The sequence below is a fragment of the Neodiprion lecontei genome, chromosome 7 (genome assembly GCF_021901455.1).
Source record: "Neodiprion lecontei isolate iyNeoLeco1 chromosome 7, iyNeoLeco1.1, whole genome shotgun sequence".
NCBI lineage: Eukaryota > Metazoa > Arthropoda > Insecta > Hymenoptera > Diprionidae > Neodiprion > Neodiprion lecontei.
The window spans coordinates 7,412,991-7,427,919 of NC_060266.1; the positions used below are offsets into that span (position 1 = coordinate 7,412,991).

At 40.0% G+C, this 14,929-nt stretch overlaps 2 protein-coding genes across 8 annotated transcripts in view; one reads left to right on the forward strand and one right to left on the reverse strand.

Annotated features, from left to right (window-relative positions):
* Positions 1-9,621, forward strand: part of LOC124295603 (odorant receptor 13a-like) — a 134,420-nt gene extending 124,799 nt beyond the window's left edge. For both annotated transcript variants that reach the window (XM_046746135.1, XM_046746136.1), the window contains one exon: positions 9,596-9,621. The gene's annotated coding sequence lies outside the window, so the exon portion shown is untranslated. The remainder of the gene's footprint in view (positions 1-9,595) is intronic.
* LOC107222678 lies at positions 6,803-14,802 on the reverse strand. Of its 6 annotated transcripts, none has more exons than XM_046746133.1 (5): positions 14,395-14,802; positions 11,287-11,391; positions 10,752-11,057; positions 8,829-10,443; positions 6,803-7,218 (listed from the first exon to the last, which is right to left on the reverse strand). In XM_046746133.1, the coding sequence occupies exons 1-5, from the start codon at positions 14,575-14,577 to the stop codon at positions 7,088-7,090; spliced, it is 2,340 nt and encodes a 779-aa protein (XP_046602089.1). In that variant the 5' UTR covers positions 14,578-14,802; the 3' UTR covers positions 6,803-7,087. The 6 variants fall into 6 exon arrangements, with proteins under 6 accessions (XP_046602089.1, XP_015517624.1, XP_046602087.1 ...); XM_015662138.2 differs by having other exon boundaries at positions 6,803-7,187; positions 8,683-10,443; XM_046746131.1 differs by having other exon boundaries at positions 6,803-7,214; positions 8,683-10,443.
* Between the last annotated feature and the right edge of the window lie 127 nt (positions 14,803-14,929).

Consider the following 14,929-nt stretch of genomic DNA (forward strand, 5'->3'; position numbering starts at 1 on the left):
GACATCACATGCAGTCAATCAATCAATGTGTCCCTGTTTTTAGAAGAGCTCCTCGGGTCTCCTGTGCTCCTGATACCAGGAGTCATTTTTAGCTGAAATTTCTCCGAATCCTCAGGTCTAAGAGAAAATGGCGGGAAAATTAGCGATCACATGCCCTCTCAATCAAGCAGGCATGCCTTCAGTCACAAAGCGTCGACATCACATGCAGTCGATCAATGTGTCCCCGTGTTTAGAAGAGCTCCTTGGTTTTTCTGCGCTCCTGATACTCGAAGCATGCATGCCTTCAGTCACACAGCGTCGACATCACATGCAGTCAATCAATCAATCAATGTGTCCCTGTTTTTAGAAGAGCTCCTCGGGTCTCCTGTGCTCCTGATACCAGGAGTCATTTTTAGCTGAAATTTCTCCGAATCCTTAGGTCTAAGAGAAAATGGCGGGAAAATTAGCGATGACATGCCCTCTCAATCAAGCAGGCATGCCTTCAGTCACATACCGTCGACATCACATGCAGTCGATCAATGTGTCCCTGTGTTCAGAAGAGCTCCTTGGTTTTTCTGCGCTCCTGATACTCGAAGCATGCATGCCTTCAGTCACACAGCGTCGACATCACATGCAGTCAATCAATCAATGTGTCCCTGTTTTTAGAAGAGCTCCTCGGGTCTCCTGTGCTCCTGATACCAGGAGTCATTTTTGGCTGAAATTTCTCCGAATCACTCAGGTCTAAGAGAAAATGGCGGGAAAATTAGCGATCACATGCCCTCTCAATCAAGCAGGCATGCCTTCAGTCACAAAGCGTCGACATCACATGCAGTCGATCAATGTGTCCCTGTTTTTAGAATGGCTCCTCGGTTTTTCTGCGCTCCTGATACTCGGAGCATGCATGCCTTCAGTCATACAGCGTCGACATCACATGCAGTCAATCAATCAATCAATGTGTCCCTGTTTTTAGAAGAGCTCCTCGGGTCTCCTGTGCTCCCGATACCAGGAGTCATTTTTAGCTGAAATTTCTCCGAATCCTTAGGTCCAAGAGAAAATGGCGGGAAAATTAGCGATGACATGCCCTCTCAATCAAGCATGCATGCCTTCAGTCACACAGCGTCGACATCACATGCAGTCAATCAATCAATCAATGTGTCCCTGTTTTTAAAAGAGCTCCTCGGGTCTCCTGTGCTCCTGATACCAGGAGTCATTTTCAGCTGAAATTTCTCCGAATCACTTAGGTCTAAGAGAAAATAGCGGGAAAATTAGCGATGACATGCCGTCTCAATCAAGCAGGCATGCCTTCAGTCACATACCGTCGACATCACATGCAGTCGATCAATGTGTCCCCGTGTTTAGAAGAGCTCCTTGGTTTTTCTGCGCTCCTGATACTCGAAGCATGCATGCCTTCAGTCACACAGCGTCGACATCACATGCAGTCAATCAATCAATGTGTCCCTGTTTTCAGAAGAGCTCCTCGGGTCTTCTGTGCTCCTTATACCAGGAGTCATTTTTGGCTGAAATTTCTCCGAATCACTCAGGTCTAAGAGAAAATGGCGGGAAAATTAGCAATGACATGCCCTCTCAATCAAGCAGGCATGCCTTTAGTCACACAGCGTCGACATGACATGCAGTCAATCAATGTGTCCCCGTTTTTAGAATAGCTCCTCGGTTTTTCTGCGCTCCTGATACTCGGAGCATGCATGCCTTCAGTCATACAGCGTCGACATCACATGCAGTCAATCAATCAATCAATGTGTCCCTGTTTTTAGAAGAGCTCCTCGGGTCTCCTGTGCTCCTGATACCAGGAGTCATATTTGGCTGAAATTTCTCCGAATCACTCAGGTCTAAGAGAAAATGGCGGGAAAATTAGCAATCACATGCCCTCTCAATCAAGCAGGCATGCCTTTAGTCACACAGCGTCGACATGACATGCAGTCAGTCAATGTGTCCCTGTTTTTAGAATAGCTCCTCGGTTTTTCTGCGCTCCTGATACTCGGAGCATGCATGCCTTCAGTCATACAGCGTCGACATCACATGCAGTCAATCAATCAATCAATGTGTCCCTGTTTTTAGAAGAGCTCCTCGGGTCTCCTGTGCTCCTGATACCAGGAGTCATTTTTAGCTGAAATTTCTCCGAATCCTTAGGTCTAAGAGAAAATGGCGGGAAAATTAGCGATGACATGCCCTCTCAATCAAGCAGGCATGCCTTCAGTCACATACCGTCGACATCACATGCAGTCGATCAATGTGTCCCTGTGTTTAGAAGAGCTCCTTGGTTTTTCTGCGCTCCTGATACTCGAAGCATGCATGCCTTCAGTCACACAGCGTCGACATCACATGCAGTCAATCAATCAATCAATGTGTCCCTGTTTTTAAAAGAGCTCCTCGGGTCTCCTGTGCTCCTGATACCAGGAGTCATTTTCAGCTGAAATTTCTCCGAATCACTTAGGTCTAAGAGAAAATAGCGGGAAAATTAGCGATGACATGCCGTCTCAATCAAGCAGGCATGCCTTCAGTCACATACCGTCGACATCACATGCAGTCGATCAATGTGTCCCCGTGTTTAGAAGAGCTCCTTGGTTTTTCTGCGCTCCTGATACTCGAAGCATGCATGCCTTCAGTCACACAGCGTCGACATCACATGCAGTCAATCAATCAATGTGTCCCTGTTTTCAGAAGAGCTCCTCGGGTCTTCTGTGCTCCTGATACCAGGAGTCATTTTTGGCTGAAATTTCTCCGAATCACTCAGGTCTAAGAGAAAATGGCGGGAAAATTAGCGATGACATGCCCTCTCAATCAAGCAGGCATGCCTTTAGTCACACAGCGTCGACATGACATGCAGTCAATCAATGTGTCCCCGTTTTTAGAATAGCTCCTCGGTTTTTCTGCGCTCCTGATACTCGGAGCATGCATGCCTTCAGTCATACAGCGTCGACATCACATGCAGTCAATCAATCAATCAATGTGTCCCTGTTTTTAGAAGAGCTCCTCGGGTCTCCTGTGCTCCTGATACCAGGAGTCATATTTGGCTGAAATTTCTCCGAATCACTCAGGTCTAAGAGAAAATGGCGGGAAAATTAGCAATTACATGCCCTCTCAATCAAGCAGGCATGCCTTTAGTCACACAGCGTCGACATGACATGCAGTCAGTCAATGTGTCCCTGTTTTTAGAATAGCTCCTCGGTTTTTCTGCGCTCCTGATACTCGGAGCATGCATGCCTTCAGTCACACAGCGTCGACATCACATGCAGTCAATCAATCAATGTGTCCCTGTTTTTAGAAGAGCTCCTCGGGTCTCCTGTGCTCCTGATACCAGGAGTCATTTTTAGCTGAAATTTCTCCGAATCCTCAGGTCTAAGAGAAAATGGCGGGAAAATTAGCGATGACATGCCCTCTCAATCAAGCAGGCATGCCTTCAGTCACATACCGTCGACATCACATGCAGTCGATCAATGTGTCCCTGTGTTTAGAAGAGCTCCTTGGTTTTTCTGCGCTCCTGATACTCGAAGCATGCATGCCTTCAGTCACACAGCGTCGACATCACATGCAGTCAATCAATCAATGTGTCCCTGTTTTTAGAAGAGCTCCTCGGGTCTCCTGTGCTCCCGATACCAGGAGTCATTTTTAGCTGAAATTTCTCCGAATCCTTAGGTCTAAGAGAAAATGGCGGGAAAATTAGCGATGACATGCCCTCTCAATCAAGCAGGCATGCCTTCAGTCACATACCGTCGACATCACATGCAGTCGATCAATGTGTCCCTGTGTTTAGAAGAGCTCCTTGGTTTTTCTGCGCTCCTGATACTCGAAGCATGCATGCCTTCAGTCACACAGCGTCGACATCACATGCAGTCAATCAATCAATGTGTCCCTGTTTTTAGAAGAGCTCCTCGGGTCTCCTGTGCTCCTGATACCAGGAGTCATTTTTGGCTGAAATTTCTCCGAATCACTCAGGTCTAAGAGAAAATGGCGGGAAAATTAGCGATCACATGCCCTCTCAATCAAGCAGGCATGCCTTTAGTCACAAAGCGTCGACATCACATGCAGTCGATCAATGTGTCCCCGTGTTTAGAAGAGCTCCTTGGTTTTTCTGCGCTCCTGATACTCGAAGCATGCATGCCTTCAGTCACACAGCGTCGACATCACATGCAGTCAATCAATCAATCAATGTGTCCCTGTCATGAGAAGAGCTCCTCGGGTCTCCTTTGCCCCTGATACCAGGAGTCATTTTTAGCTGAAATTCCTCCGAATTGCTTAGGTCTTAGAGAAAATGGCGGGAGAATTCGCGATCACATGCCCTCTTAATCAAGCAGGCATGCCTTCAGTTACACAGCGTCGACATCACATGCAGTCAATCAATCAATCAATGTGTCCCTGTTATCAGAAGAGCTCCTCGGGTCTCCTGTGCTCCTGATACCAGGAGTCATTTTTAGCTGAAATTTCTCCGAATCCTCAGGTCTAAGAGAAAATGGCGGGAAAATTAGCGATGACATGCCCTCTCAATCAAGCAGGCATGCCTTCAGTCACACAGCGTCGACATCACATGCAGTCGATCAATGTGTCCCTGTGTTGAGAAGAGCTCCTCGGTTCTTCTGCGCTCCTGATACCAGGAGTAATTTTTGGCTGAAATTTCTCCGAATCGCTTAGTTTTAATGAGAAATGGCGGGAAAATTACCGATCACATGCCCTCGCAATCAAGCAGGCGTGCCTTCAGTCACACAGCGTCGACATGGCATGCAGTCAATCAATGTGTCCCTGTTTTTAGAAGACCTCCTCGGCTTAGATGCGCTCCTGATACCAGCAGTAATTTTTTGCTGAAATTTCTCCGACTTACTCAATGCCCAGAGGAAGTGGCACAAAAGTAGCGATTAAATGCCCTGTGACGCAGAGGCACACAGCGTCGATATCACAAGCAGTCAATCAAACAGTCCCTCTTTTTGGTTGACTTTCACGGCCCATTTCAAAAGTACCCAAATAGACTCCCACGAAACAAGAAAAAAAAATTGATTTCCGAAATGAGATGCGCTTGCAAACATCATAGGGTAAAGGCGAGTGATGATTAGAAATTCCAATTAATTTGGAATTTTTTCGGGCGTCATACCAACATAGGAAAAATCCTTGGGGAAACTAAGAAATTTACCGGTTGACCATTTCGTGAATTGGCGTCGGATGCCCCCTATAAATCTTCAGTTAACGCTGCAATAAAAAAGTGGAATAACAGAAAGCTGCAGAGCGACTTTATCGATGTTGATTTTCTTTTATCTGCCGAAAAATCAACTCTGAGAAATCAGAACATACAAATTTGTGCCAAGATATTCCAAACGTGTTGTTTACAATTAACTACAAATGAAGTTTGCATTAAATATTTTATTGAATCTGCATGTCAGAGCATGTGGCGAATTATGTATATAACAGTGTAGATATTTACTTGTGTATATGCGTATATATATATATATATATACCATATATATATGTGTGTGTTTGTATGTATATGTATGTATTTGATTACTCTTATAAGATATAATATAGACTCCTATGTTACAGCCAAAATTTTATGAATCATTTTCAGAATACAAGAAAATAAAATGAAATGTAATTAAAATTGAGAAAATTATACATATAGATTTAACAAAACAGTTTACGTTAATTAGTCTGCTTACTCGAAGGATCAGCTAATTCACGGTAGCTTTCTTCGAATAGAAAGCAATTCCTGAAATAAACGTAAAAAGTTGTGTCAATTTAGAACAGAATTCGTTCAATGGAACAACAAAGTTTTCTCACGTTTTCATACAGGAGAGATGTTTTGAAATCATAATTGTTGTTTCAACATTTTCATGTGATGTCACTTAATTTTCTTCATTTGTTCTACCACAACAAGAGAATCAATGAGTTTTACTTTTAAACAAAAGTAACGGTCGGCTGTTCATCGATAGATAAAATTAGCTACAATAACAGTATTAGTAGTGTACATCTACCGTATATAATAATTTTTTTTTTCTTTAATAGATTAATACGCTGTGAATATATCTATACTTCTATTTTAAAACCAGTGTTTACTATCTTAATTACGCTATTCAAAGGTTTTGAATGCAAGTATTGGCTTGACTGAAAATCAACCTTGTGCCGGTGCACTGTGCAACTTAAAAGGCCTTTTCACATACGTGGTTGCGGTGGCAATTTGTTGGTGCAAACAACAGTGATACTACAAATTGACTAAGAAGATCTGATGCAGAATACCCAGGCAGCTTGGTAAGTTCAATTACTAGGTGTATTCACGATTTATCCTAGGTATTCTGAAAATATTTTAATGTACGATTGTAGGCAATAGGTATATTATTTTCTCTAGACTATCTGGTGATTTATTATTCAATATGTATAATGGTTTTCAACAAAGATGCGTGGATACATAAAGTAAATGTTTTAATAACGTTTCTTGGTTTATAGAATTTTGACGTATGGTTCTAGTAAAAAATACACATTTTGCACTAGTACTCGAAGTCTATGAAATTAATGGATCCCAAGTTATAACTTTGCATCCGGTACTGAAGTTTGTTCATTTGTTGGTGAATATGTCATTCATTTATTAAGCATATCATTTGTTCTTTTCTGTCATTTCCCAATTTTCAACACAGCCAATGTTCACAGTCTATAATCAGTTAAAAATTCAGTAAGATTATCCATATACTATGTTTACCATGCGAAAATATCTCAAATTTTAGCAATCGGCGTTCAGTTTTTATTGAAAATACTTGTCCTGCTGAAATAATACGTATGCAGATATTCGTATGCATCAAATTCTTATTTTTATCACAAAAATTGTTAGTCAAAATGATTTTTAACCAGGTACTACTACTTGATTTTTGTTTAGTGTAAAATTGCCGGTTTGCGTACGTATGGTTTTCTTGTTTTTTTTTTTAATCTTTATCGTAACATCATTCGAAAGCAATGTTTATACACATCAAAATTCGTACTAAGTTAAAAGTTTCTCATTAATACCTTATATTTATTACATATCATCATGATAATACATATTTTTTACCATTTTATTGTACCAACGCACTTATCACTCTTGACATATCGAATTTGTATTCATGAAGAAGTCGTGCGTTCAATTCAACGTTGGTGAATCCCATTTCTTCGAGAACACTGAAGTATCTTTCAATGTCCGAGCCAAGAACGCCATCTTCCACATTTTCATGAGCACCTCCCTGTAAGATGATATTTGATTGTTTTTTCTTTCTTTGCGAGGAAAAAGAAAAACTAAGTTACACATATTTTCACACAACAATAAATTTAGTGAAGAATAGATAATCAACTTGATCGAAACAAATCATTCATTTTATAACTAAAGACCAATACCACAAATAAAGAAATCAAAAATAGCAAAACTGATAATAACTATTATTGGAAAGTGAAATCGGGATACCAAAAGCAAAAATGGTAAAGCATTCGGAGGGAAAACACCATCAAGTTTGTTCTGTAACTCATTTTCAACTAGGTTGACTATGATTCAGGTCCGAATGCTCTACCACGTTTTCATACTCAGATAAAGTAAGTCAAAGCTAAGTATATCCATTTTACGATGTAATAGCAGATTGATATACATCAGCTGATATGCTTTAAAGTAATACAGACCATAATAAAACATTATCCAAAAAAAAACGTACGATACTGTATTGTCAATTATATCCAGTGTTATTATTACGGTGGAAAAAAAAAAAAACACGCAGGAAGGTAGTTATTATACGTTATAATTACGAAGTGACAACCCTGTTTATGGCAACCGCGTTTCGGACTATAAGAGTAAAGAAATTCAAAGTTCGCAGTAGCAGATGTGACTCCCTTGGAGTGAGAAAAGGGCAAAATTGTTAAAATGATTGAAACACGTTATAAGCAAATACCAGTAGAAAGAAAATCATACAGCAGTATTTCTGACGATTGCGGAGCAATAGAAATTCAAGAGATACTAAATTGCAAGAAAACTGTGTGTTGTAAAAAATTACTATTTCAGAAATTTTCAAATTATCTTGTTCTGCACGTCAGAATTATTATGGATGTCGAATTGTGCACGTTTCGTTGGGTTTTGTATGCATTTTTGGAAATCCAGAAAATTCACCAAACATCACCACAATCGCAATTATAAGAGATTTGAAAATTTGATACAAAAACTAGACGTTTCAAGTGAAAATGTATGTGTAAAACACTTGGGTAGATTTCAAAACACACTGAATTGTTAAAAAAGATTTTACACCCTAGTAAGTTGTCTGATCTAGAAATACTGTTGTATTTATTTCAAAAAGAAAGCGGTACTTTTTCAATTACGAATTTCTGGCTGACTGTCCATAAGAGATCTTCGTAGAATAAAAAACGAGTTTCAATTACAAAAGTACAATGTATAAATTTATTGGAGGAATTAAAATCAGGTATATAAAGGATGTAAATAAAGCATAAGTTGTCCGACTTGAGTAATTCTCTGTGAGTACGCTGTTATTACTGGATTTTCGAGGTATGAAAAATGAAGTGTAGTGAATTGAAGGTTTGCGTAATTGTATTTTTTTTTTGTTTTTTTTTTTTTTATACTTCATTGTCAGTATCGTTAGGGGGGAAGGACCAGCCATGGGTGCATTCCATCTTGAATAGCTCAATGAGGGTTCTTGTGGAATGGGAAAATTTAAGGACATCTAATTCGTTGAGCATTATTACCGTCTGCATACTGCGAATTCGATCAAAAACTCGGCGTGCGGTTGAATAAGCGCTCGATGCGACGGTTACTGCACCAGATACCAACGTCTCAGGCAAAATATGTACAGCGTCGTTAGACGCACGACCAATATCTGGAGACGACTCACGGGTTTCGTTTTCGACGCTCGACTTCTGCGGTTGTTCGGTGAAAACGCAGGCTGAACCTTCGCTGGTGAATTCCCTTCGATATTTTCCGCCCGTATCGTTCGTTTGTTTATCTTCGCCTAGTTTCGATTGGCAGTCCCTTACGCCAAGGTCGTTTTCGCAGGATGTATACTTGGTCTCTTCGAGACCTTTCGAAGCATTGTTATCAATGACCGTGTATTTTGGATCTGTGTGACTTGTTTGCGTCTGAACTTGCGTGAAGGTGTAAACGCCGCTACCTGTAGTGTGAGAACTGTGGGAACTGAAGCTGTGCGTAGTGTCGTTTGTCATTCCTGACGTGAACTCTGTTTGTGATTGAAAAGTGGTCTGCGATTCGGTGACAGTAGGGGCTGATTTGTCTTTCTTCGATTCGTAACTCGGATGAGAACTTTTCATGTTCAAATTCAAGTTACAACTCTCGTAGTTCGACTCACCCAAATTCGTGTCCGACTTGGACATTTGTGAAGTGTCTTTGGTCACGTGGCTCGGTAAAGTTTCATTGACGAAGGCGTAACTGCCTCCGGGGCGTTTGTTTAAATATATTTCGATTACTTCGTTTGATGCATCATCAATACTCTCTTCAAATACCTTTCCTGCCATGTCAATCACAAGCACATTGCTCTTTTTCTCATCTTGATTCTCGTGGTTCAGATCGATAAGGTCTGCATTTGACGTTTGTTCCGATATATTCCTGCTCACATGGAAATGGTCCTCGTTTAGGCGGAGCGAGGAGTCGGAAGACGCTGGGTCGGAGAGAACCTCGTAGCTCGGAGAATCTTGATTGTTGTTACGATCGCTCTCTGCTTCACACACGACGTTGAAGTTATGCCTGTCCGCTGTTAGCGGAGCGCTGTTGTCAAATGTTTCGGGAGGTTTTGAATCCTGGGAGTCGCAGGTGTTTAATGGTTTGTCTAGTATGAAGCAGGGCGGTGTCTGTACCATCTCAAAGTTATAGTCGTGCTCGGCGTCCGAAAGATTAACAGAGTTGTCGCTGTCGTACAACATGCTGATGTTGTCACTGTCGGACTCACTCTCGTACGTGTTTCCTTTGCTCGTCGGCTTCTCGAGCATTTCTTGTCCAGTTACGGAGCAATTCATTCGAGCCCTTCCCTCGCTGCAGGAAGCAACGTTCGAATCTGTCTCGCATTTCGTGGGCAGTTCATCTTTTGGCGCTGCTGAGATGACAGGTACAAAAGCGCTTTTGGGACGCTTATCGAGGTTATTATCCAGCAGAACGATATTGGGATAAGCATATTTTATCTTTTCACATTTTTTTCGCTTATTCTCAAGCGCCTTATGAAAGTTGTGTGCCAAACTTTCGATCTTCTTTAGCCTTCGAAGCACTTGAACATCCGGCTGTTGAGGAGGGTTAAACGAATCGCTCGATTCTACTTCGCCGATGGCTCGCTTTTTCTTTTTACGACGTAGTTTCTCTTCCGTATTTGACTCTTGAGAATGGCGATTGCGATGCATAGAATGGCTGCACGAGGAACATGTCTCTGAAGAACCTGCATTCAATACTCCCATTACCTCCGACATTACTTTCGTAGAGACCTCTTCGACGATCTCACGCTTCATCTGGAATGGAAAAAAAATAAATGAGGACTTGTTAAATAGTTCGAAGAAGGACGTAGATATTTGTATAGATGGTGCAGGGTGATTACAACTTCTAACTTATGTGGTGGAGAGCTGAAAAAGAGGGTGAAAATTGGGAATTTATATCTTGCTAATCAACAATTTAATTCAATTAAAGACTGAAATCGGATGAATCTAAATCGAATTGAATTATTGGTTGTCAAGATATAAATTCCTAACATTCACCCATTTTTTCAACCTTGTATTTGTATAGCCCTGACAGCATTATATTATGTGTGATCCAAGTTTACCGAGTCCATGTAACTTCTGAACCAAGCTGGTGGAGCGTTTTCAGGTGACGAGGATGCAAAAGAAGAGTTAGTCTTAGGCTTTTCTTCTACTTTTTCATCACTCCTGATGATCCCAGTCATGTGGATTGGAGCCATTTCGTTCTTCGTAGTTAAAGAGGGTTTTTTTGGAATAACAAACAATCCGTCGCAAGCATTAAACAGGAGGGCCTGTTTCGGATCAACTTTGTTAGACGATAGTTCTTGCTTCCCTATTTTGTCAATGATCAACACAACATTCTTGTACTTCTTGCTTTGCGATCTAGCAAACTGTAAAAGTAATATGAAATGTGATGAGCCAAAAAATGTGAAATGTGATTCATAAGTTATTGCTAAAAATCGACTTATTGTCTATTCAAAAGTTATTGTATTATTTGCTACTTTTTCTTTCGAGATCAATTGACAATTACAGAGCGATTACTATAGATCTGAAGCAATCCTGTATATAAGCATAGAACACTATCTCAAGATAAATTATATCGATTAAAAATAAATTTACCTTAAGTGCTTCACGAAATTCACACTCCGAATCGATTGGTAGTTCGTCACCGTCGCTATCCACGTAGCTGATAGCTATGTCCCCTGACAAGCCTATGTTTTGGCACTATATGAAGTAAAAACAAATTAGACATTATATATTTGTGATGCAATTATCCGCACATCAACCTCGATTCCTTGTGAATTAAAAACGCCTTTCGTGTTTACGTGGTTCATTCAGCACTCCAAATTCAACATGTCTTGAATAAATCCTGTTTGTATGTGGATATTTGTTAAATACGTTTCTCAATAGTCATCAAAAAATAAAGAAACTGGTAACAAAGTGAAAAACTACGCAGATTCCCATCCTCAGATTTACAAACTCAACTTTTTTTTTCCTATTTTCAATGCTTTGTTCGTATATTACGATTTGCATTAATGTGGTCAAGTTACGTGAGATGAAATCAGAGGAAGCCTGAAGTTAGAGAACGTGTAAGGGTAATTGAGTATATCCTAAACAAAACCACGATGACTTATCGACTGCTCAATGTGGAGGAAAACGTTACAGGATGTCAGGAGGTAAAAAATTGTAACTTTATTCCACGTTGGCTGGACTTTCCTCATTTCATTTTCATCTCATGCATACGTGACGAAAACTTGTAAAAATACTTACAGGGAAATTAAAATGAATGTCAACATATTTTTATTGTTTGACAACTCTTATTTTGAAGTTGAATTACTTTCAGCCTCTATAACTTTGCACTTATTACATTCAAGCTGCAGAAGAGACAAAATGCTATAATCAGGATCCAGCCATATATCCTAACATTCGATTTTAACGGAGGTAAAGCAGCTGCTGGACCAAGTTTTATATCACATCAGCTACTCATTTAAAGCATCTCTAATCAGGAAGGATGATTCATACGAAGCTGAAGCTAACAGCCAGAGGTTTGGGGTGAACATAATACTCGTTTGATTAAAACGAGATAGTAAACCTTAGCTATCAACATGTTGTTATTTACAGAGAAAGTCAATACCTTGATAAGATTATAGGTATAAGAAAACTGTACTTTGATTTCTCGTTTAGAAAATATTTTGTCCGTTCAGCTATTTCAATTCAATTGAAATCTTAGGTTGTAAGTAATCTGTAATTCTGATAAATTTTTAAGTGATGCACAAAGTGTGATGGAAGTCAAGGCTAAATAATGCATTGATCTATATTTCCTGATAAAAAAAATATGCACCACTAGTGGCAACCGAAAACCGGGTATATTTCAGTTCCGCAGTTTTCATTATTCATCAATAATTCTTCGCGATAGTGGATATTGAAGCGACACTATTGTAAATATTCTGAAACTGTGTACGGACGGTTGTTGACCTCTACTCAGATATAAGTGCTCAAACATAAATATTGGACGAGGTTGATGTTAGTAACTTTATGGTAATGATTCACATTTCAGAGAAATTCACTATTTCCCAATTTTGTAAACGTCTGAAATGTGGTAAATTATAATAAGGCAAAACAAGTTGATATTTTAAAAATTTAGCCACTTTAAAGTCACTTTAAAGTTGCAAAATACTAACTTTTTACCCCCAATGTTTCGTTATGCTAACGTAACTAACTTGGGCCGTGTAATATTGGTCAGTATAAGTTGTATTGTATGTTGTTATAATTTCCAAGGTATCATGTTGTTTCAATGTTGCAAAGCCGTGAGGAATTATTTTTAGAACAAATCACAAACTCCAATTATTTCGGAATCATTTTTTAGAGATCACAGCTGAATAATGAGTATGCTGTGCTCCATTTAAGCCACAATTCACTGTTTACTGCATTTCAATTATGTCTACGCTCACATAATAGTCATTCTTTAAGAAACTCTAATGTAACATTCATTATTAAACACTACAACCTCAGCAAAAATAGTTGTTAGGCTTTGATGCAAAGTTTATAGTTCACGTGCAAGCGTTGCAAAACTCGCTGTACACCACAATTTATATGCGCAAAGTATGAAATGTAAAACAGGATTAAAAGCAGAGGTCGAACCTTTTGAAATTGAAGTAAGATTAGAAGTAAACATAAGTATAAACATTATACATGCATACATGAGTAAGTATCCCAACAAGATCAAAGTTCGTATTATCGGAGCAACAAAAATAACAGTAAGAAATATTCAGTCACTCCAATTGTCAAAGATACTAGATATGCATAATAAAAAAAAAATAAACCACACTGTTCAGATATCGTACTTGACACACATTTTTGATCGCTTTTCTATTAATCTGTGATAGTTTCCAACTTGTGGGGATTAAATTTACGAAGTTGAAGTTAGTTACGAAACACAAAACAAAAACTTACTAATTCATAATAGGTTGAAGTTAGTAACGTTATCATAACGAAATATTGGGGCAAAAATCACTATTTCCTTAATTTTACAATGATTTTGAAGTAACTAAGATTTGGAAATATCAGTGTTTTGTTTCATTACGGTTTACTGAATTTCAGACAATTTCAAAATCGCGACATAACGGTTTTTTCTTCTCACGAATCATTACAATAACGTTACTAACTTCAACATGATTCATTCACAACCTTAGATTGACTCTGAAGGTAAGTCGGTCTATAAAATGTGTACAACATATGAATCACAGGAATGTTCTGCTTGGTTATGATTTCAATGAATTCCAAACAAACCTAAAGAATAGCGAATGAACGATGTATTACGTTACAATCGCATAGTCGTACCAACTTTTTCGCTAATCCACTTTTGTTATCCCATACAATAAACCTAACAAATTTCAACCTCGTTACCGAAACAAAATGGAGTCGAAACAAGGAAGGACGGCCATGTTATTACACCTTGGTGTTATGTAAACATTGAGAGGACAGCGGTCTGTGAAAAATTATGAGTCAGCGAAAGTGACAGATCGTTACAAGGCGAAGGTTTGATAAATACGTAAATATTTTGCGGTTTGCAGCTGTACTATCAATGCAAAACTAACGAATCATCGAGCCGAGCCAAGACGGCTCTGCTTTCGAGATGGCGCCGAGACGTCGCCATCGCGCTGCGCTTTGACAGGTTGGGAAGGAACGGCGTTGTTATAGGTTCTCATCAATTTTGTATATTTTTACCAGGTATGATTTGAAGAGCCAGAGGTCGAGGCTGGGGTCAGGAGGGTCGCAGATGCCGATCCTGGCCTTGGGGTCTTGTCGCCTTGCGGAATATTTCGGCGGCCGTTTCCACTCAAGCTCGAAAATCAGTTCAGGCTGGTCTACTAACCCTGACTGCAGTCCCGTTAACGAAGACATCGCCATTACGCACCGGCCTATTTATACTCCGCGCCTCTGATCTATTCTCGGATTATTTTTATTTTCGGATACTTCGCCTCACTCCTTTTCTCTACACCACTGTCGCATCAATTGACCGGTCTAAGCTCGAAACAGCCGCGCGATCCGAAATCACATCGTCGTAACACTGGCTCTGAACGCTCTGAAGCGCTGAACAACAACCGCACGACGCACCGTGGTTCGATCAATGAAAACTACGCAGCAACCAGTCAGGAAGAGGATTACTAGTATACGGCTTTACCGCTGTGCAGCGCTGCAGTGCTTTATTTATTTTCCTGTCCCATTTCCCTTCTCCTCCCGCCCGCCCCTGACGGACGTT

Coding starts and splice junctions, on each gene's coding strand:
- LOC107222678 (XM_046746131.1), bottom strand. CDS start 14,577: ATGGCGATGTCTTCGTTAACGGGACTGCAGTCAGGGTTAGTAGACCAG. Junction 11,392..14,394: donor GGCTCTTCAAATCATACCTG/GTAAAAATATAC, acceptor TACTTCATATAG/TGCCAAAACATAGGCTTGTC. Junction 7,215..8,682: donor GAATTCGCAGTATGCAGACG/GTAATAATGCTC, acceptor TCGCAAAGAAAG/AAAAAACAATCAAATATCAT.